The sequence below is a fragment of the Oncorhynchus nerka genome, linkage group LG20 (genome assembly GCF_034236695.1).
Source record: "Oncorhynchus nerka isolate Pitt River linkage group LG20, Oner_Uvic_2.0, whole genome shotgun sequence".
Taxonomy (NCBI): Eukaryota; Metazoa; Chordata; class Actinopteri; order Salmoniformes; family Salmonidae; genus Oncorhynchus; species Oncorhynchus nerka.
The window spans coordinates 22,534,729-22,556,799 of NC_088415.1; the positions used below are offsets into that span (position 1 = coordinate 22,534,729).

Genomic DNA, 22,071 nt, shown 5'->3' on the forward strand with positions numbered 1-22,071 from the left:
ACTGGGGACAGCAAGGAGTCATCATGTCAGGTAGTCCTGGGACATGGTCCTAGGGCCCAGGCCAGTTGAAACTGGAGCAGCAGCATGGCCAGGTGGACTGGGGACAGCAAGGAGTCATCATGTCAGGTAGTCCTGGGGCATGGTCCTAGGGCTCAGGTCCTCCGAGAGAGAGAAAGAAAGAGAGAAGGAGAGAATTAGAGAAGCACACTTAGATTCACACAGGACACCGAATAGGACAGGAGAAGTACTCCAGATATAACAAACTGACCCTAGCCCCGACACATAAACTAATGCAGCATAAATACTGGAGGCTGAGACAGGAGGGGTCAGGAGACACTGTGGCCCCAACCCGAGGACACCCCGGACAGGGCCAAACAGGAAGGATATAACCCCACCCACTTTGCCAAAGCACAGCCCCCACACCACTAGAGGGATATCTTCAACCACCAACTTACCATCCTGAGACAAGGCCGAGTATAGCCCACAAAGATCTCCGCCACGGCACAACCCAAGGGGGAGGCGCAAACCCAGACAGGCCGACCACAACAGTGAATCAACCCACCCAGGTGACGCACCCCCCCAGGGACGGCATGAGAGAGCCCCAGTAAGCCAGTGACTCAGCCCCGTAACAGGGTAGAGGCAGAGAATCCCAGTGGAAAGAGGGGAATCGGCCAGGCAGAGACAGCAAGGGCGGTTCGTTGCTCCAGAGCCTTTCCGTTCACCTTCCCACTCCTGGCCAGACTACACTCAATCATATGACCCACTGAAGAGATGAGTCTTCAGTAAAGACTTAAAGGTTGAGACCGAGTTTGCGTCTCTGACATGGGTAGGCAGACCGTTCCATAAAAATGGAGCTCTATAGGAGAAAGCCCTGCCTCCAGCTGTTTGCTTAGAAATTCTAGGGACAATTAGGAGGCCTGCGTCTTGTGACCGTAGCGTACGTGTAGGTATACGGCAGGACCAAATCAGAGAGATAGGTAGGAGCAAGCCCATGTAATGCTTTGTAGGTTAGCAGTAAAACCTTGAAATCAGCCCTTGCTTTGACAGGAAGCCAGTGTAGAGAGGCTAGCACTGGAGTAATATGATCAAATTTTTTGGTTCTAGTCAGGATTCTAGCAGCCGTATTCAGCACTAACTGAAGTTTATTTAGTGCTTTATCCGGGTAGCCGGAAAATAGAGCATTGCAGTAGTCTAACCTAGAAGTGACAAAAGCATGGATTAATTTTTCTGCATCATTTTTGGACAGAAAGTTTCTGATTTTTGCAATGTTACGTAGATGGAAAAAAGCTGTCCTCGAAATGGTCTTGATATGTTCTTCAAAAGAGAGATCAGGGTCCAGAGTAACGCCGAGGTCCTTCACAGTTTTATTTGAGACGACTGTACAACCATTAAGATTAATTGTCAGATTCAACAGAAGATCTCTTTGTTTCTTGGGACCTAGAACAAGCATCTCTGTTTTGTCCGAGTTTAATAGTAGAAAGTTTGCAGCCATCCACTTCCTTATGTCTGAAACACATGCTTCTAGCGAGGGCAATTTTGGGGCTTCACCATGTTTCATTGAAATGTACAGCTGTGTGTCATCCGCATAGCAGTGAAAGTTTACATTATGTTTTCGAATAACATCCCCAAGAGGTAAAATATATAGTGAAAACAATAGTGCTGTATGTCTGTCTGTCAGTCATACTCACAGCTCCATTCTTCAGCCCCACCAGTAGGCCCTCTCTGCCCGGTGGGCCACCAATCACTTTGATGTAGCGAATCAGAGACTCCATAAGCCACTCCTTCTCCTTGATACTGGTGAAGGACAGACACTGCAGCCTCTTCTCCTGAAGAGGAGGGTCAGAGAGGAGACAGTGACAATTTGCCTGACGACTCGCTACATACTGTACTTCATTGTGAGATCATTGAAGTAATTTGCCATCATTGAAGTAATTTGTGATGTCAATATGAGGGGTGTTGTACAAAACAATGTCATCAGCGATTGGATAATTTCTAACCAATCAGAGTATCAAAGGCATTTACGAATTTTCAAAACCCTGCTTTACCCATATGTTTTCTGGATCTGACCCAACTCATCAGTTTCTGGGACTAATCAGAATGTCTAGAATGTGTTTGCGTTCTAGAAATCATTGGGGAGGTACTTAGATCCAGACTCATTGTAGAGAAGAAACTAACGTCTGTGGGCGTGGCGTATCTTTAGGCCAGAGCAAGGAGTTTAGATAGCCAGACAAAGTAAGAATACCACCATGTTAAAACACCAGAGCATCAAACACAGGCATATCTATTTAGTATATTTTATGCATTATCTGGCCACTACTGTAATTCATTCATCACTACCATTTTGTCTACTTTTAATAGTTTACACTTGCTCTTAATATATCCTTCTAATCTTTCTATCCATATTTTTCATTCTCATTCAATGCTCTGTGAAGATAACGTCTGATTTGATTTGACACAGACAACCACAGCCCGGTCAGAGGTTAGACAGTCTTAACAGAGAAACCATCAGCCTCAGTTGGTGAAGCTGTAGCAGGGCTATTAGAGGCAGATTTAAAGCACTTCTGTCACACACACACATATTTAGGGGAAAATAATACACAGAGTTAACTCCGGACTGCTCCCCCTCCCCTCCTCCTCTCTGTCAAACCACAGAGACACAAACCAGAGAGGAAACCACCAGAGACATCCAGCCAGGTTCCATAGTGCTGTGTTGGTAACCTCTCACTCCTCCCCGCCTCATTTAGGCTGTCTGATGGCTGAGGAAAAGAGACTAAGTGACAGAGTCTCTATTTTTTTTATTTCACCTTTATTTAACAAGGTAGGCCAGTTGAGAACAAGTTCTCATTTCCAACTGCAACCTGGCCAAGATAAAGCAAAGCAGTGTGACATAAACAACACAGAGTTACACATGAAATAAACAAATGTACAGTCTATAACACAATAGAAAAGTATATATACAGTGTGTGCAAATTAAGTAAGATTAGGGAGGTAAGGCAATAAATAGGCCATATTGGCGAAATAATGAACATTTAGCAGTTAAACACTGGAGTGATAGATGTGCAGAAGATGAATGTGCAAGTAGAAATACTGGGGTGCAAATGAGCAACAAAATAAATAATAATATGGGGATGAGGTAGTTGGATGGGCTATTTACAGATGGGCTGTGTACAGGTGCAATGATCTGTAAGCTGCTCTGACAGCTGGTGCTTAAAGTTAGTGAGGGAGATACGAGTCTCCAGCTTTAGTGATTTTTGCAATTCTTTCCAGTCATTGGCAGCAGAGAACTAGAAGGAAAGGCAGCCAAAGGAGTAATTGGCTTTGGGGGTGACCAGTGAAATATACCTGCTGGAGCGCGTGCTACGGGTGGGTGCTGCTATGGTGACCAGTGAGCTGAGATAAGGTGGAGCTTAACCTAGCAAAGACTTATAGATGACCTGGAGCCAGTGGGTTTGGCGACAAATATGAAGTGAGGGCCAGCCAACGAGAGCATACAGGTCACAGTGGTGGGTAGTATATGGGGCTTTGGTGACAAAACAGATGACACTGTGATAAACTGCATCGAATTTGCTGAGTAGAGTGTTGGAGGCTATTTTGTAAATGACATCGCCAAAGTCAAGGATCGATAGGATAGTCAGTTTAACGAGGGCATCATGAGAGAAGGATGCATTGTTGTGAAATAGGAAGCCTACACCCTTAAGCTGGGGTAGGCAACTAGATTTAGCCGCGGGCCGATTTTTATCAGAGCGGATGGTCGGGGGCCGGGAAATAATTATAATAATTTGTACACTGGAAATTGACCACAACTAAGCCCATACAGAGGTTCTATTGGATTACATTGAGACATAATCACATAATGTCTCTTTTTTTATTTGTGGAAATACTTGGGAACAGATTTCCATGGTAATTGTACAGTCTTTTTTAACAACAAAAATAAAGAAAAAACCCCAAAAGAAAAAAAATGATTTGATATTTATTTTTTTAACCAAAAACTTTGGGGGTCCCAATAAAAAAAACACTTGCGGGCTGTTTTTTGCCCACGGGCTGCCTGTTGCCACCCCTGCCCTAAAGGAGCACAGATACAGCTGGAGCCTATAAGAAGGATAGGAAGAAACATCTGGACGACCACTGGCTCTAACCATACATCTCTGGCCTCTCTCTCTAGGGTGTTTTGGAGTAGCGACGCAGCGCTAACCGCTAATTCACTGGGTTTCAAATATGATAACAGCATGCTAATGTCTCTCGGCAGGGTCTTTCGCAATCTGTCACCGATGCATTAGTATAATTCACATGAGACGATGTCTCTGCAGGCCAGTGTTACTGAGTCAGGCCAAATAGTTTGTGTTGGTATGGCACTTTAGGGACATTCTTATAACGGAGTGTTTGAGAAAAGCCTCAAGCCAAAAGCAAATCCCGGGACAACAGTTATTAATCAAAGTATTTAGTCTAAATACAGACATTAATGTGAGCAAATAATATGACACAACTACCACTATAGTTTAGATGTGTGTCTGGGGGAAGTAGGTGATAGGGTATGATTTTGGGATTGGGTAGAAGTCTCACCTGACACAGGATGATGTGCTGGGAGCAGACCACGAGCAGGTTGCACTCAAACTTTCTGCAGATCTTCTCCTTGATGCGGTAGTGCATGTCCGAGGAGTCGTCAGAGTACAGCTCGTAGATGAGGATCTTCTCAGGCAGCTGGATGGCCAGGCGGTTCCTGTAGATAGCTATCTTCTTCACAAGCTCTCTGCACTTGATCCTCACTGGGCATGAAGAAAGCACAAAAGTAGGAGGCACAGTTAGAACAGGGCATATAATCCCAGTCCCCAATAGTCCTGAATAGACCAGATGGTGTGACTCTACATAGCCTTCCAATTGACCACCGTATTGCTTACACCCATCCAGTTCCATCAGATCTGCTAACACTGAAGAGGTAAAAGGTCACGCAACGTGCTACAGATTTGAATTTGAATAAAACAAACAAGGCTTTTTCTGAATTCTAATAAGAGAAGTACAACACTGTGTACTGTCTAAATCAGAGCTATCCAACCTTGTTCCTGGAGCGCTACTGTCCTTTAGGTTTTCACTCCAACCCTAATCTAGCGCAACCTGATTTTAATAATTAGCTGGTGGATAAGCACAATCAGGTTAGTTACAACTGGGGTTGAAGCGATAACCTACAGGAGGGTAGCTCTCCAGGAACAGGGTTGGGGAGCCCTAGTCTAAATGAATCCACCTTTCTGTTCAGTGATGAGGTGCTGGACGATGACATCGGTCATGCTGTCTCTGTAGGCATAGCGGTCCTTGTACAGGCCGTGCACCGTGCTGAAGATGAGCTGGAAGAAGGCTATGGTCCCATCCTGGCAGCCCAACACCTAAACAGAGGAGAGGAAATGAGAGTTCAATGTAGCAGTGGTTCCCATTAACACTTTCATGAAAAGACAGAGAGACAGGGTGTTCCTTCTTTTTGTTAGAGCCCTGTCTGAGACAATGTGGAGATGTCAGCAAGGTAGCGTAGCACCTTATGCCCTCCCATATGAGTTGTTAGTATTAATATAATCCAAAAGAAAGATATAGTGATATTACTTCCATGTTCTCTATGGGTGATCACAGATGCTTTCTCCACAAGTTAAAAATAACTCATCTCTAAATGTGTCCCAAAGTGATATGAGGTTGCATCAACACTTGATCTGACAGATGACATCTGTAGTGTTGTCAGTAGCATTTTATCATTTCAGCTCTTCGTTCTTCACAACATGTCTCAGCATCATATCAGCACTATTTAAAATTATAGCGTTCCAATACAGTTCACTTTAGACACAGGCACATAACACTCTCACACATTTACTCAAATGTACACACACGTGACAAAAAGAGACACACCACATAGTTGGAGTCAGGTTTGACTCTACAGGTCCACACCCAGGAGCTCTGCTCCCCGATGGTGCCGAGCCGCACCCCATCTTTGGTGTAGAGGGAGGCCTGCTTGTCCGAGCCACCCATCACAATGTACTCCCCCTTGGAGAAGTAGCTGACACAGCAGGGGTCATAGGTCAGAGTTCTGTCCTTCCCAATCTGAGAGAGAGAGAGAGGAACAGATATTGAAATAAAGTCTACTTCACATTTATTGACCTTTAACTGGGCTATGCTTGTCTAGGCCAAGGATTTCCCCTGACTTGGGGAATGGCCTATTTTTTACCAGAGCCACAGGGTTGTGCACTATATTGGGAAAGCCTACAGTCCTTAGCCCATCCCCTTAAGCGCCTGACCAAAGAGATGGAAAAACACATACACACTTTCTTGCTTCTAAATAGGCTCTATTGTGCTGGCACTTGAAGTCCTTTTGCGCAACGTCATATCAGTTCCCCGACTCTGTGCATCTGTTTCTCCTCACGCTGAAAAATAACCGCCTGACAGTCCATTCTTTTACCCTGAAATAAAACCCTTTTGGACAACCTCCCTTTTTTCATTACAGACTACTCATAGCACGGTAATCAAAACAGCATGTTCACTTACACTGATAAACAGCCCAGTGACAACACATGAGACTAAGGTTCCATGGCAGGGTAATGAAACAGTGCATATTTGTCTGTAATTACAATATTACCCAGGGGGATATGGGGGAGGAGTAGTGACGGAATCATTATTAAATGGCCAAACAGGATCATTTCCAGTGCAGTGTTACGGTTTCAATAGTCCCTGACAGGCTAATTGCAACAGAAAATACAGGGCTTAAAGGTCTCAGACAGTGGCCTCCTTAAGTGGTTTATGTGTTATCGTGGATGAGTGATAGCACCGAGGCCATTGGGGTTTCGTTGACCAATCACCGGTGCCCATCTGGGAGCACAACCTAAACCCGTGGTCATAACCTAGGCCTCTTGATCTGTCACCAATTCAGTGGTTAGAGTGTCCGTCCTGCGATTGGAAGATTGAGAGTTGGATCCTCGGGCTGAGTCATATCAAAGACTGTAAAAATGGGACCTAATCCATCCTTGCTTGGCACTCAGCATGAGATAGATTGGGGGTTGCGATATACTAACGTCCTGTGTACTTGGCTCACGCTCCTGCTCCCATGAGCTGTTTCGGCTCATACAAGTCAAGACTCATGAAGCGCTACTTACTTGATCTGTATGTAACAACTTTGTGTCCTACACACCGATGTGCTACACAGTAGTTTCTATTAAGCAAAGTTGCTCTTTTCAATATCTTTCACCATTGCATTTTTAGTATATTTTATGTTTTATTTTATGTTAGACATGTAGACTATTTATTCATTTGCTGTGGAAACAAACCCAAAATGTTTATCTAACATGTTCCCACTATCCAGATGGGCCGGAAGAAGGCAAAAACATTTATTAAATCCAGACGCCTGAAGTAAATGTTGGGGAGATGGTTCACGGACATGCGTTTTGCAGACACACACCTGTTTTCCACTGAGCTGGTAGAAGGACAGCTTCTGCCCCCAGTCTGCCACAGCCAGGATGTCATTGTGCTCATCCCTAAGAGAGACACTCCAACATGAATTTATATTTTCCACTTTAACATTCTGACAATTAAACTGGATTTAGAAAGATTTCAAATCTTATTCACCCAAAAGGTACATTAAACCCTACATCTCACTGGTATGGTAAAAGTAAGTGTCCTATATCATTGTGTTGCCTCCAAACATATAAATCTAGACCTAACCAAAGTATTTCCCTGAGCTTTGACGTTACCTTTCTCAATTTCTCTGTCCTCCCTCTCTGCCTTCCCTACCTGAGCTGGCTGAAGTGGTCTGGATCAGAGAACCCTCCCTGCAGCATGGGCTCCTCCTCATCTCCTTCAGGCCTGTCCGTCTCTGCTCCTCTTCCTACCTGCCTCTCTCTCTCCAGCTGCCTGCCTAGCCCCAGGACCTCTACCCTGCTACTGCAGCTCTGGCTGTAGGCGGTGTCAATGACCAGGCACAGGGGCTCTGGCATGCTGCTGTCCACATCCACCGCCTCATCGTCCTCTCCCTCACAGAAGGGCATCCACTTCCACCAGTCCCTGTCAGAGCCTGCCTGGTCAAACACTGACACTTGCTGGCCATACACTGTCATTCTCTGATTTTCACTACCATGCTTGTTTCACATTGTGAACTGGCAACTTAAAAAGACTCAATACAGAGAAATATCACTCAGAAAAAAATGTATTATTGTTGATTTCAAAAGCAATAAACCTTTACTCTCCAATACATTGCACACACAGGTTTAAAATGTTTTACACAGCAAAAAAGCCCACATGAGAGGTGAGTGACTCACTTGGAGGGGTTCCATGCGATGGACCAGATAGGAGAGGAGGATCCTCCTGGTCGCTCTATTTTCACCTTCTCCTCTCCGTTCTTATTCCTGATGCTCACCACCCCGTTCATCATGCCCAGGGCCAGGTACTGACCGTCGTTGGTCCACCTGCGGTCAAAAGGATTATGACAATACTGAACATAAGAGAGGCTATCCAAACAAAAAGGAGAGCAGCAATTTCTCAATACTCACCCACAACATGTTATCTTGCTGTTGACTTTGTGCTTGGATACAGATTTCTGTTCTGGGGACCACAGACCTAGAGAGAGAAACAAATGATACAGATGCTGCTCTTATGACTGCATGTCTTCAACACCCCTTTAACCCCTTCCCTGTAGAGGTGTAGAGGACAGGGCAATCCCAGTGTACCACTCACCAAAGTCTCCAGAGGAGCAGGAGGCCAGCTGGTGGCTGACTGGGTTGTAGGCAACACACTGGATGGAGTCATTATGTCTGAGGAGCAACATACAAACAAAATATGCATAGTGAGTGAGCCAGGAGTGACCTCAACAGAACATAATGCTACTGATAATGTTGTAATGTGTGTAATAATCATAGAGATCCTATTAAATTATTCTAATTCCTAATTCTGTGGTAATAATAATGATCACTCACGTATATTTTAAAATACCCTCCAGTTTAGATGTCCAGATGATGATGCTTTTGTCAGCAGAACCTGAGGCAAACCGTTTCCCTACAGAGAAGCACAATGTGAGACCCAACAGACTTTGGGAATTGGGAACATCCAGATTGGTGTGTTAAGAGTATACTGTACTAAGTACCATCTTTGGCGTAGGCAACACAGTACACCGTGTCCTTGTGTCCTTTCAGAGGCTGAATGAGAGTTCCATCTGATGTGTCATACACCTGGAAAGACAATATGCAATACTTATTGTATGGAATTCCACTCTCCTCAACAGCTCTGATTCGAAAACCAATGGCATCATCATCCCCAAACTCACCAAAACACGATTCCCAGCTGCCACAATAAGCTGGCTGCCATCTGGTTTGAAGGCAAGGTCGTAGATACTAGGGATAAAATGTACTGAAATCACAATATGCTGAAAACCTGTTTCAATTATGCTATTAAGCCATAGGTAGCTGCTCTGCTAGCTAGCATTAATGTTCTAGCTGTGCTTAGCCACGCAAACAGATTACCTAGCTAACTAGTAACGTTATCACTCGTTAGTAGACAGATCATTTATTTTAAGATTGCATGAAATGGATAGTGAAAATCTTAGTAAACAAAGCTAGTTTGCTACAGTTGGCTAACTAGATAGCTAGCCAGCCACTGCGGGAGTTTACATAGTAACCGCCGTTGCTATCAACACTCCCAACTGTGCAACATCAGGCCTGTTGATAAAATTGTAAATGCAAAGGCTAGATATCTTACCATTGCTCAACTTTGTCGCGATCATGTACTTTGTCAATCCACGTAGGAACTGCCCTCATTTTGCCTTTTTAACAAATTAAACAGATACACGTTAGGTTGTTCAACAGGTTGCTGTCTTTTCGTGGGGCCGAGGATCGTTTACATGGCAGGACCTGCTTGCTTGTGCGCAGAAACCTTCTCTCTTTCCTGTCCTCCTTCCTGTGTTCTGCGCATGAGTCAAGCAGAGTCGCTCACAAAATAGTTCACAGAACTTCATACAGCACAACGGAAGATACAATTTATCCAAAGATGTTGATGACATGTCTCCGAAATGCCTAGCACCCGACAACTTTATTAAACTTGATCATTAAGTAATATGCAACATTTTTCTAGAACAGCATGTGATGATGAGGCATGTAAACAAAACACAGCTGTCAGATCAAGCCTCTGCAAATGCATTACTTAGCTAGTCAGTTAAGTTAGCTAGTTAGTTAATAGTCACCTATTTTCCCAATCCATATGACATGATGGACAGTGGATTGACTGTTCTAATTCATATTTTTGTTAGTGGCAGCTAGGTTTAGAGCTTCAACCCCAGATAGATTGAGAGAGCAACATCATGACTGAAGATGAGAGGGGGGACTGGAGCATGAGGATCTCAGCCACATGAAACTCAACAGGGGACAGTCAGCTCCATCACAGGCTGTGAGAGGGACAGTCCACTTTTGATAAAAGTTGTGTTTCAACCTACTGACACCAACAACACGGTCACAACCAGGCTAAAAAACAATGACCTCATCACAGAGAACACCATCACTGGCACACACTAATCCTGATGGAGAGGCAGACGCTATGGCTGTTCCTGGTTCAGATATGACGGTTAGGAAACAAGCTGGGTCCAATCCATCATATGCTCTCATTCTCAAGTCTTGTTGCATGTAAACATCACTGAAGTATGTCTGTATCTTACTGTCAGGGCTAGGGGCTAAGTGCATTGCAGAGTGAGATCATAAAGTCGGATCAATAATTCCACATGAGGTGACTGATCTGTCTACCTATGCAGTCCCCAGGGACAGAGGTTCCGTCCAGAGTGTCTCATCAAGCCTTCCTCCTTAAAGATGGCGGAGGGGATCTACAGATAGATAACTTTGACGCCACAACAGCCAGGAGTGGCAGGGCAGCTGTGACCCCACAGCCCAGCCAGGAGAGACAGAGGAATGGTCATCAGGAACACACACGTCACACCTAAGAGGTCACTGATGACAGGTAAAACACATACAGGCAGGACACAGACAGGCAGGACACAGAGGAGAATATGGAAGAGGAGGGTCGAATATTACGCCTTTCCCCAAATAACACAAAAAGAGCCCCTTTCGCAAAATCCTACAAGCAGAGAACTTAGTTAGAGGAGAAGGCACTTTGTCAATTCAGTATACCCCTGACAGACCTCCCTTGGCCAGGTGAATCACAGACAGGCAGCTGGGAGAGACACAGAAACTGGCCACACATCAGACACCAATGAGGACATTAACGAGAGAAACATACAAACCTCTGTCAGAAGGGGTGATGATGATGGTGATGACAATGAGACTGAGAGGCGTCTGCAGGCTGTGTCGGCGGAGCCAGTTGATGATGTCGTACTTGAGAAGAGCCCCCAGAGGAGGCCAGGGCTGCTGAGAGAAAAGCTGGTCAGGCTGGCCCCGCCCACTGAGCTACAGGACGCTCTCATTGGTCTAGGTGAGTGGTTTCCTGTGTCACCTTTACATGTCCCAGTCCTTAGGGTGCAGTCTGCTTCTGAGAGGGGGGGGCTGAGGGTGAGAGAATGGAGAGTGAAAGTGTGTGGGGGATATAGAGGCAGAGGTGAATGATGAAGCGCTGCTATCATCTCCCCAGACCACTAGAGGACGCTGTACACCACTAAAAGACCCCAAGAGCAGTGTGTATGTGCATTGTGCTATGAGTTATGATGAATAATGTGTATTCACTATGATGCCTAGATATAGAAAATGTTTTACATCTTCTTGGACCTGGTTGCAGTGTATTGACCAATAACATGTTCAATGTTTGTAGTGATGCTTTAGGTGCCTGTTGTAGCTGTTCTGCACAGAACTATTAGGAGAGAAACAGAAGACCAGTCCTTCTTTCAGCGGGAAGTAACTGAGAGATGGTCATCATTTAATAAATGGTTGAGCTTAACAGAACTTGCCATTCTTGGAGAGAAATGTCAGTTTAATAAAAAAACTGTGTTTATTTGTTATCAAAACACCTTTTTCTTAGATCTGCAGTCTGTCCCGGCACAGGTCTGAGACCCCCAGGAGGAAGTGGACCACTCTTCGCTCCCCCTTCCAGCTGGTGCAGGAGACCCTGTTCCATGACCCCTGGAAGCTCCTGGTGGCCACCATCTTCCTCAACAAGACCAGGTTTTCCATTTTATGCTAAAAAAATAATATTGGATGTAAGTGATTTAGATAAGGTTAACTTTGTGTGTATATTTGTGTGTGTGTGTGTTTACATAGGTGAAACCTCAGGACCATAAACTGAACAAGTACCATGCCTGGTTGTGGGAGAACCATGGGAGGTTGGGAATCTGAACTATGAGGAACTGCAATGTCACATTTTTATCACAACCTGTTTTATTAATGGAAGAATATTCTAGTTATTATTCATTAGGCTTATAACCTGGCGGACATACCGGTATCTCTTGGAAATTATCCAGAGATGAGCCTACTACTGATCCCATCTACTCTCAAGACTCAGTAGTAACATTCCATTGTCTTATCAGTAACAAAGCAACTGTCACTCAACACGATTGTATTACGTGTTTTATTAAAAGCCTATTGACAGATTTCTATTGAATTGGACTTTGATGTTGAGCCTCTGGAAATGCAACTGATAAATCAATCAAATGTATTTAGAAAGCCCTTTTTACATCAGCAGATGTCACCAAGTTCTTATACAGAAACCCAGCCTAAAACTCCAAAGAGCAAGCAATGCAGATGTAGAAGCACAGGGGTTAGGAAAAACTCTCTAGAAAGGCAGGAATTTATGAAGAAACCTAGAGAGGAACCAGGCTCAGAGGTGTGGCCAGACCTCTTCTGGCTGCGCCGGTGGAGATTATACTGTAAGTATACATAGCCATTAAGGGCAAATTGTTCTTCAAGATGTTCATAGATGACCAACGGGGTCAAATAATAATTACAGTGGTTATAGAGGGTGCGACAGGTCAGCACCTCAGGAGTAAATGTCAGTTGGCTTTTCATAGCCGAGCATTCAGAGGTCGAGACAGCAGGTGCGGTAGAGAGAGGGAGAGGGATGGAGGAAACAGCAGGTCTGGGATAAGGTAGCAGGTCCGGTGAACAGGTCAGGGTTCAAAAGCCGCAAGCAGAACAGCAGAAATTAGATGAGCAGCATGACAAGTTAGCACATCTGGTAAACGGGTCAGGGCTCCATAGCCACAGGCAGAACAGCAGAAACTGGATCAACAGCACAACCAGGTGGACTGCGGACGGGGACAGCCAGGAGTCGTCAATGCCAGGTAGTCCTGAGGTATGGTCCTAGGTCTCAAGTCCCCCGGGAGGAGAGAGAGAAAGAGTGAGAGAAAGAGATGTGAGAATTAGAGGGAGCATACTTAAATTTGGAGAAATCAGTGGAGATTTTGAGTAGCCGTGTGCCACCACCGCAATGACCAGATGACCTCAGACTATGAGATAAAACATAGTCAGATGAAGAAAGAGCAGCTGGAGTAGCAGTGTAGGGGTGAATTAAATTAAGGTTAAATTAAAAATGACAAAATGTGGGTCTCCTGTCTTTCATGAGGTCACCAAATTAAACAACTTTGACAGGATTGTTCTTTAATAAATAACCACAGACCATTCCCACATTCTCAAAAATATAAATATTGTTTAATTATTCAAACTTTTGAATGTCCATGTGTCTCTCTGTGTTCCACAGTTTACATTTCAATCTCAAACACTACAGAGCATAGAGGCTGCGCATTTTATTACCCACCATAAAACAGCCGACTTCCCGCTCTACCCCCTCTACGAGAGAGAGAGCACGCTGTAGAGCGGACCTACTGTAACCTGATCCTTCAAATCGTCACAGGAGAGTTATGACATTGGCAAAGTGGGCAAACTTAAGCAGGAAAAGCCAACAACGAACAGTAAGCCATCGTACTCATGTATAAAACAACAAATAATGAAAGAAAAGCATTTTAAATTTTTTTGAAGTTAGTGTGGGAGAGGTGGAAAAAATATTGTTATCAATAAATAATGACAAATCCCCTGGCATTTACAACTTAGATGGAAAGCTACTGAGGATGGTAGTTGACTCTATAGCCACTCCTATCTGTTATATCCTTAATCTGAGCCTAGAGGAAAGTCTTTGTCCTCAGGCCTGGAGGGAAGCCAAAATCATTCCACTACCCAAGAGTGGTAAAGCGGTCTTTACTTGTTCTAACAGCAGACCTAGCAGCTTGCGGCCAGCTCTTAGCAAACTCTTGGAAACAATTGTGTTTGACCAAATAGAATGCTACTTCTCTGTAAACAAATTAACAACAGACTTTAAGCATGCTTTTAGAGAAAGGCACTCAACATGTACTGCACTGACACAAATTACTGATGATTGGTTGAAAGAAAAGATTGTGGAAACTGTACTGTTAGATTTCAGTGCAGCCTTTGATATTATTGACCTGTTGTTGAGAAAATGTGTGTTATGGCTTTCCAACCTCTGCCATAGGGTGAATTCAGACCTGTCTATCTAATATAACTCAGAGTGTTTTCTTTAATGGAAGCTCTAATGTCAAACATGTACAGTGTGGTGTTCAGCAGGGCAGCTCTCTAGGCCCTCTACGCGTTTGTATTTTTACCAATAACCTGCCACTGGCATTAAACAAATCATGTGTGTCCATGTACAATACCAGTCAAAAGTTGACACACCTGCTCATTCAAGGGTTTTTATTTATTTGTACTATTGTTTCCATTGTATAATAATAGAGAAGACATCAAAACTATGAAATAACACATATGGAATCATGTAGTAACCAAACAAGTTTTAAACAAATATTTATATTTTAGATTATTCAAAGTAGCCACCCTTTGCCTTGATGACAGCTTTGCACACTCTTGGTATTCTCTCAACCAGCTTCATGAGGTAGTCACCTGGAATGCTTTTCAATACAGGAACTCAAATCCTTCTGTTCACCTGATTTAGAATTCCTCACAATCAAATGTAGACCGCATTATCTTCCAAGAGAATTCTCTTCGATTATAATCACAGCCGTATATATCCCCCCCAAGCAGACACATCGATGGCTCTGAACGAACTTTATTTAACTCTTTGCAAACTGGAAACCATTTATCCGGAGGCTGCATTCATTGTAGCTGGGGATTTTAACAAAGCTAATCTGAAAACAAGACTCCCTAAATTTTATCAGCATATCGATTGTGCAACCAGGGGTGGTAAAACCTTGGATCATTGTTACTCTAACTTCCGCGACGCATATAAGGCCCTGCCCCGCCCCCCTTTCGGAAAAGCTGACCACGACTCCATTTTGTTGATCCCTGCCTACAGGCAGAAACTTAAACAAGAGGCTCCCACGCTGAGGTCTGTCCAACGCTGGTCAGACCAAGCTGACTCCACACTCCAAGACTGCTTCCATCACGTGGACTGGGACATGTTTCGTATTGCGTCAGATAAAAATATTGACGAATACGCTGATTCGGTGTGCGAGTTCATTAGAACGTGCGTTGAAGATGTCGTTCCCATAGCAACGATAAAAACATTCCCTAACCAGAAACCGTGGATTGATGGCAGCATTCGCGTGAAACTGAAAGCGCGAACCACTGCTTTTAATCAGGGCAAGGTGTCTGGCAACATGACCGAATACAAACAGTGCAGCTATTCCCTCCGCAAGGCTATTAAACAAGCTAAGCGTCAGTACAGAGACAAAGTAGAATCTCAATTCAACGGCTCAGACACAAGAGGCATGTGGCAGGGTCTACAGTCAATCACGGACTACAAGAAGAAACCCAGCCCAGTCACGGACCAGGATGTCTTGCTCCCAGGCAGACTAAATAACTTTTTGCCCGCTTTGAGGACAATACAGTGCCACTGACACGGCCTGCAACGAAAACATGCGGTCTCTCCTTCACTGCAGCCGAGGTGAGTAAGACATTTAAACGTGTTAACCCTCGCAAGGCTGCAGGCCCAGACGGCATCCCCAGCCGCGCCCTCAGAGCATGCGCAGACCAGCTGGCCGGTGTGTTTACGGACATATTCAATCAATCCCTATACCAGTCTGCTGTTCCCACATGCTTCAAGAGGCCACCATTGTTCCTGTTCCCAAGAAAGCTAAGGTAACTGAGCTAAACGACTACCGCCCCGTAGCACTCACTTCCGTCATCATGAAGTGCTTTGAGAGACTAGTCAAGGACCATATCACCTCCACCCTACCTGACACCCTAGACCCACTCCAATTTGCTTACCGCCCAAATAGGTCCACAGACGATGCAATTTCAACCACACTGCACACTGCCCTAACCCACCTGGACAAGAGGAATACCTATGTGAGAATGCTGTTCATCGACTACAGCTCGGCATTCAACACCATAGTACCCTCCAAGCTCGTCATCAAGCTCGAGACCCTGGGTCTCGACCCCGCCCTGTGCAACTGGGTACTGGACTTCCTGACGGGCCGCCCCCAGGTGGTGAGGGTAGGCAACAACATCTCCTCCCCGCTGATCCTCAACACGGGGGCCCCACAAGGGTGCGTTCTGAGCCCTCTCCTGTACTCCCTGTTCACCCACGACTGCGTGGCCACGCACGCTCCAACTCAATCATCAAGTTTGCGGACGACACAACAGTGGTAGGCTTGATCACCAACAACGACGAGACGGCCTACAGGGAGGAGGTGAGGGCCCTCGGAGTGTGGTGTCAGGAAAATAACCTCACACTCAACGTCAACAAAACTAAGGAGATGATTGTGGACTTCAGGAAACAGCAGAGGGAACACCCCCTATCCACATCGATGGAACAGTAGTGGAGAGGGTAGCAAGTTTTAAGTTCCTCGGCATACACATCACAGACAAACTGAATTGGTCCACTCACACTGACAGCGTCGTGAAGAAGGCGCAGCAGCGCCTCTTCAACCTCAGGAGGCTGAAGAAATTCGGCTTGTCACCAAAAGCACTCACAAACTTCTACAGATGCACAATCGAGAGCATCCTGGCGGGCTGTATCACCGCCTGGTACGGCAACTGCTCCGCCCTCAACCGTAAGGCTCTCCAGAGGGTAGTGAGGTCTGCACAACGCATCACCGGGGCAAACTACCTGCCCTCCAGGACACCTACACCACCCGATGTTACAGGAAGGCCATAAAGATCATCAAGGACATCAACCACCCGAACCACTGCCTGTTCACCCCGCTATCATCCAGAAGGCGAGGTCAGTACAGGTGCATCAAAGCTGGGACCGAGAGACTGAAAAACAGCTTCTATCTCAAGGCCATCAGACTGTTAAACAGCCACCACTAACATTGAGTGGCTGCTGCCAACACACTGTCATTGACACTGACCCAACTCCAGCCACTTTAATAATGGGAATTGATGGGAAATGTTGTAAATATATCACTAGCCACTTTAAACAATGCTACCTTATATAATGTTACTTACCCTACATTATTCATCTCATATGCATACGTATATACTGTACTCTACATCATCGACTGCATCCTTATGTAATACATGTATCACTAGCCACTTTAACTATGCCACTTTGTTTACTTTGTCTACATTCTCATCTCATATGTATATACTGTACTCGATACCATCTACTGTATGCTGCTCTGTACCATCACTCATTCATATATCCTTATGTACATATTCTTTATCCCCTTACACTGTGTATAAGACAGTAGTTTTGGAATTGTTAGTTAGATTACTTGTTGGTTATCACTGCATTGTCGGAACTAGAAGCACAAGCATTTCGCTACACTCGCATTAACATCTGCTAACCATGTGTATGTGACAAATAACATTTGATTTGATATGATTTGATTTTAATTTGAATTGGCAGGTGTGCCTTGTTAAAAGTTCATTTGTGGAATTTCTTTCCTTCTTAATGCATTTTAGTCAATCAGTTGTGTTGTGAAAAGGTAGGGGTGGTAAAACACCAAGTCCATATTATGGCAAGAACAGCTCAAATTAGCAAAGAGAAATTACATTCCATCATTACTTTAAGACATAAAGATTAGACAATACTGAAATTTACAGCTGCAAAAAAAGTGCAGTCGCAAAAACCATCAAGCGCTATGATGAAACCGCCACAGGAAAGGGGATACCTAGTCAGTTGTACAACTGAATGCCTTGAACTGAAATGTGTCTTCCGCATTTAACCCAACCCCTCTGAATCAGAGAGGTGCGGGAGGCTGCCTTAATCGTCATCCACGTTTTTGGTGCTCGGGGAACACTCGGTTAACTGCCTCACTCAGGGGCAGAATTACAGATTTTTGCCTTGTCAGCTCTGGGATTCAATCCAGCAACATTTTGGTTACTGACCCAATGCTCCAACTACTAGAAGGAAGACCCAGAGTTACCTCTGCTGCAGAGGATAAGTTCATTAGAGTCACCAGCCTCGAAATTGCAGCCCAAATTAATGCTTCACAGAGGCCATGGTCAAATTGCTGAAAACACTACTAAAAGACACCAATAAGAAGAAGACACTTGCTTGGTTCAAAGAAACACGAGCAATGTACATTACACCAGTGGAAATCTGACCTTTGGTATGATGAGTCCAAATTTGAGATTTTTGGTTCCAACCACTGTGTCTTTGTGAGACGCAGAGTAGGTGCACGGATGATCTATGCATGTGTGGTTCCCACCATGAAGGATGGAGGAGGAGGTGTGATGGTGTGGGGGTGCTTTGCTGGTGACACTGTCTGTGATTTATTTAGAATCCAATGCACTCTTAACCAGCCTGGCTACCACAGCATTCTGCAGCGATACGCCATCCCATCTGGTTTGATCTTAGTGGGACTATCATTTGTTTTTCAACAGGACAATGACCCAACACACCTCCAGGCTGTGTAAGGGCTATTTAACCAAGAAGGAGAGTGATGGAGTGCCTGTCCTCCACAATCACCTGACCTCAACCCAATTTAGATGGTTTGGGATGAGTTGGACCGCAGAGTGAAGGAAAAGCAGCCAACAAGTGCTCAGAATATGTGGGAACTCCTTCAAGACTGTTGGAAAAGCATTCCTCATGAAGCTGGTTGAGAGAATGCCAAGAGTGTGCAAAGCTGTCACCACCCCTACCCTGTCACAACACAACTGATTAGCTCAAACGCATTAAGAAGGAAAGAAATTCCTCAAGTTAATTTTTAAGAAGGCACACCTGTTAATTTAAGTGCATTCTAGGTGACGACCTCATGAAGCTGTTTGAGAGAATGCCAAGAGTGTGCAAAGCTGTCATCAATGCAAAGGGTGGCTATTTGAAGAATCTCAAATATAAAATATATTTTCATTTGCTTAACACTTTCTTGGTTATTACATGATTCCATGTGTGTTATTTCATAGTTTTAATGTCTTCACTATTATTCTACAATGTAGAAAATAGTAAAAATAAAGAAAATTTGAATTAGTAGGGGTGTCCAAACATTTAACTGGTACTGTAGTATGCTGATGATTCAGCCATATAATCATCAGCAACCACAGCTAATGAAGTCACTGAAACCCTTAACAAAGCGTTGCAGTCTGTTTTGGAATGGGTGGCCAATAATGAACTGGTTCTGAACATCTTTAAAACTAAGATAATTGTATTTGGTACAAATCAAGTTCTAGACCTCAGCTGAGTCTGGTAATTAATGGTGTGGCTGTTGAACAAGTTGAGGAGACTAAATCACTTGATATTACCTTAGATTATAAACTGTCATGGTCAAAACATATAGATTCAATGGTTGTAAAGATGGGGAGAGGTCTGTTCGTAATAAAGAGACACCACACTCCACAAAGCAAGTCCTGCAGGCTCTAGTTTTATCTTATCTTGATTATTGTCCAGTCATATGGTTAAGTGCTGCAAAGAAAGACCAAGTTAAGTTGCAGCTGGTCCAGAACAGAGATGCATGTCTTGTCCTTCATTGTAATCAGACTGCTAATATTAAAACGATGCATGCCAGTCTCTCTTGACTAAGAGTTGAGGAAAGACTGACTGCATCACTTCTTGTTTTTATAAGAAACAATGTGTTGGAAATTCCAAATTGTTTGCATAGTCAACTTACACACAGCGTTGATACACAAACCCGTACCGGAAGATAACGTCACTGACTCAACCCACTCAAGTCGAGTATAGTGAAAAAAGCCTGGCCCCTTTTGATAAACCATGTCCCCTTTTTCTAGTGGAGATGAATGTGTTCCTTTATTGGGGGTACTGAATACTCTCCATCAATCTCTCCATCAATCTAGCTCTGTATAGCTCACCCAGCCCTAGTTCACATGCTAATAAACATTCTAGGACACCGGAGCATTGAACTACGCTCGGCTCCAGCTTTTTCTCAGGTCTGTACACAAGTAACCTGATTCCCAAGGCAACCTTGCCAGACCCAGGTGATTGCATTCGTTTGTACTATTCCTATTTAAATCCAAGTTATCATAGTCTTGAAAGTAAATATTTGAAAAGGAAGTAGTTTGCATGTTTAATTCAACAATTTACTGTTATGAAAATGTACTTCTGTTATGTGTGAAAGTTGACTGACCCTTTAGAAGTGTTTAACACACAAAGACTGGACCACTGCTGGGGAAACCCAAAGCACAACTCTGTCTATGGAATGAAACTTTGATGTTTCGAAGGAATGGTTTACTATCAGTTTGAACTGTGTGTGTTTGACTATTTGAACAGTTAGTGTTTGTACTGTGCATGTTTGACTATTTGAACATTCAGTGTTTGTACTGTGCATGTTTGATTTATGTTTCTCAACATCACCACAGCTGCTGTTAGCCAGAATTCCACACCTGTGTCTATTCCTCGATGCACACCTGTCCTACAAAGTCGCTACCATATGGTCATTCCCCTGACATTGCCCATCATCTGACCTGCCTCTGCAGCACTGACAGTCAGCAGGTGTGAATTGACTCCAAGATACAGCAAATTCAAGTGTTTACATTATTTTAGCCTGCTTTTGTGTGAAAACTTCCAATCTGGCTGGCAGTTTGTCCCCAGACTGTAACCTCTCTGGTCCGTAGGCAGACGGTCAGCCTGGAGACCCCTGATGTGCATCACCACAACCACCAGAGGGCACTAGTCATGCACAGAAAGGAGCACTACAGGAGAGTTTGCCCAGTAGTAAAACATAAGCCCGATACTGATATGAAAATGACACATTTCATTTTTGTTCGTGTTTTTTAATTTTTTACCCCTTTTTCTCCCCAATTTCGTGGTATCCAATTGTTAGTAGCTACTATCTTGTCTCATCGCTACAACTCCCGTACTGGCTCGGGAGAGATGAAGGTTGAAAGTCATGCGTCCTCCGATACACAACCCAACCAAGCCGCACTGCTTCTTAACACAGCGTGCATCCAACCCGGAAGCCAGCCGCACCAATGTGTCGGAGGAAACACCGTGCACCTGGCAACCTTGGTTAGCGCGCACTGCGCCCGGCCTGCCACAGGAGTCGCTGGTGCGCGATGAGACAAGGATATCCCTACCGGCCAAACCCTCCCTAACCCGGATGACGCTAGGCCAATTGTGCGTCGCCCCGCGGACCTCCCGGTCGCGGCCGGTTACGACAGAGCCTGGGCGCGAACCCAGAATCTCTGGTGGCACAGCTAGCGCTGCAGCACAGCACCATTAACCACTGCACCACCCGGGAGGCCGAAAATGGCACATTTCTGCTGAACTACACCGGCTCCAATACCTGTCGGATGTGGCAGGGCTTGTAAACTTTTACAGACTACAAAGGGAAGCACAGCCGTGAGCTGCCCATTGACACGAGCTTCAAGGCAAGTAACACTGAAGCATGCATGAGAGCATCAGCTGTTCCGGGAAGACTATGTAATCACGCTCTCCGTTGCCGATGTGAGTAAGACCTTTACACAGGTCAACATTCACAAGGCCGCAGGGCCAAACAGATTACGAGGACGTGTACACGCTTACCAACTGGCAAGTGTCTTCACTGACATTTTCAACCTGTCCCTGACTGAGTGTGTAATACCAACATGTTTCAAGCAGACCACCATAGTCCCTGTGCCCAAGAACACTTAAGGTAACCTGGCTAAATGACTACCAACCCGTAGCACTCACGTCTGTAGCCATGAAGTGCTTTGAAAGGCTGGTCATGGCTCACATCAACACCATTATCGCAGAAACCCTAGACCCACTTTAATTTCCATA

At 44.6% G+C, this 22,071-nt stretch overlaps 1 protein-coding gene and 1 pseudogene across 4 annotated transcripts in view; one reads left to right on the forward strand and one right to left on the reverse strand.

Annotated features, from left to right (window-relative positions):
- The window catches only part of ift122 (intraflagellar transport 122 homolog (Chlamydomonas)), a 34,666-nt gene extending 24,785 nt beyond the window's left edge, over positions 1 to 9,881 (reverse strand). Inside the window, exons 1-12 of one of the 4 annotated variants that reach the window (XM_029621640.2) lie at positions 9,712 to 9,881; positions 9,281 to 9,347; positions 9,101 to 9,185; positions 8,934 to 9,012; positions 8,695 to 8,771; positions 8,511 to 8,577; positions 8,280 to 8,426; positions 7,424 to 7,499; positions 5,884 to 6,075; positions 5,237 to 5,375; positions 4,561 to 4,763; positions 1,689 to 1,826 (exon numbers count right to left, since the gene is read on the reverse strand). In XM_029621640.2, coding sequence (XP_029477500.1) covers positions 1,689 to 1,826; positions 4,561 to 4,763; positions 5,237 to 5,375; positions 5,884 to 6,075; positions 7,424 to 7,499; positions 8,280 to 8,426; positions 8,511 to 8,577; positions 8,695 to 8,771; positions 8,934 to 9,012; positions 9,101 to 9,185; positions 9,281 to 9,347; positions 9,712 to 9,770 — 1,329 coding nt within the window. In that variant the 5' untranslated portion in view covers positions 9,771 to 9,881. Of the gene's footprint in view, positions 1 to 1,688; positions 1,827 to 4,560; positions 4,764 to 5,236; positions 5,376 to 5,883; positions 6,076 to 7,423; positions 7,500 to 8,279; positions 8,427 to 8,510; positions 8,578 to 8,694; positions 8,801 to 8,933; positions 9,013 to 9,100; positions 9,186 to 9,280; positions 9,348 to 9,711 lie in introns of those variants that run through there. The other 3 variants (XM_029621641.2, XM_029621639.2, XM_029621642.2) reach the window with 3 other exon arrangements.
- An 864-nt stretch (positions 9,882 to 10,745) lies between these two features.
- On the forward strand, positions 10,746 to 12,129 carry LOC135563091 (uncharacterized; annotated as a pseudogene).
- Positions 12,130 to 22,071: the final 9,942 nt, after the last annotated feature.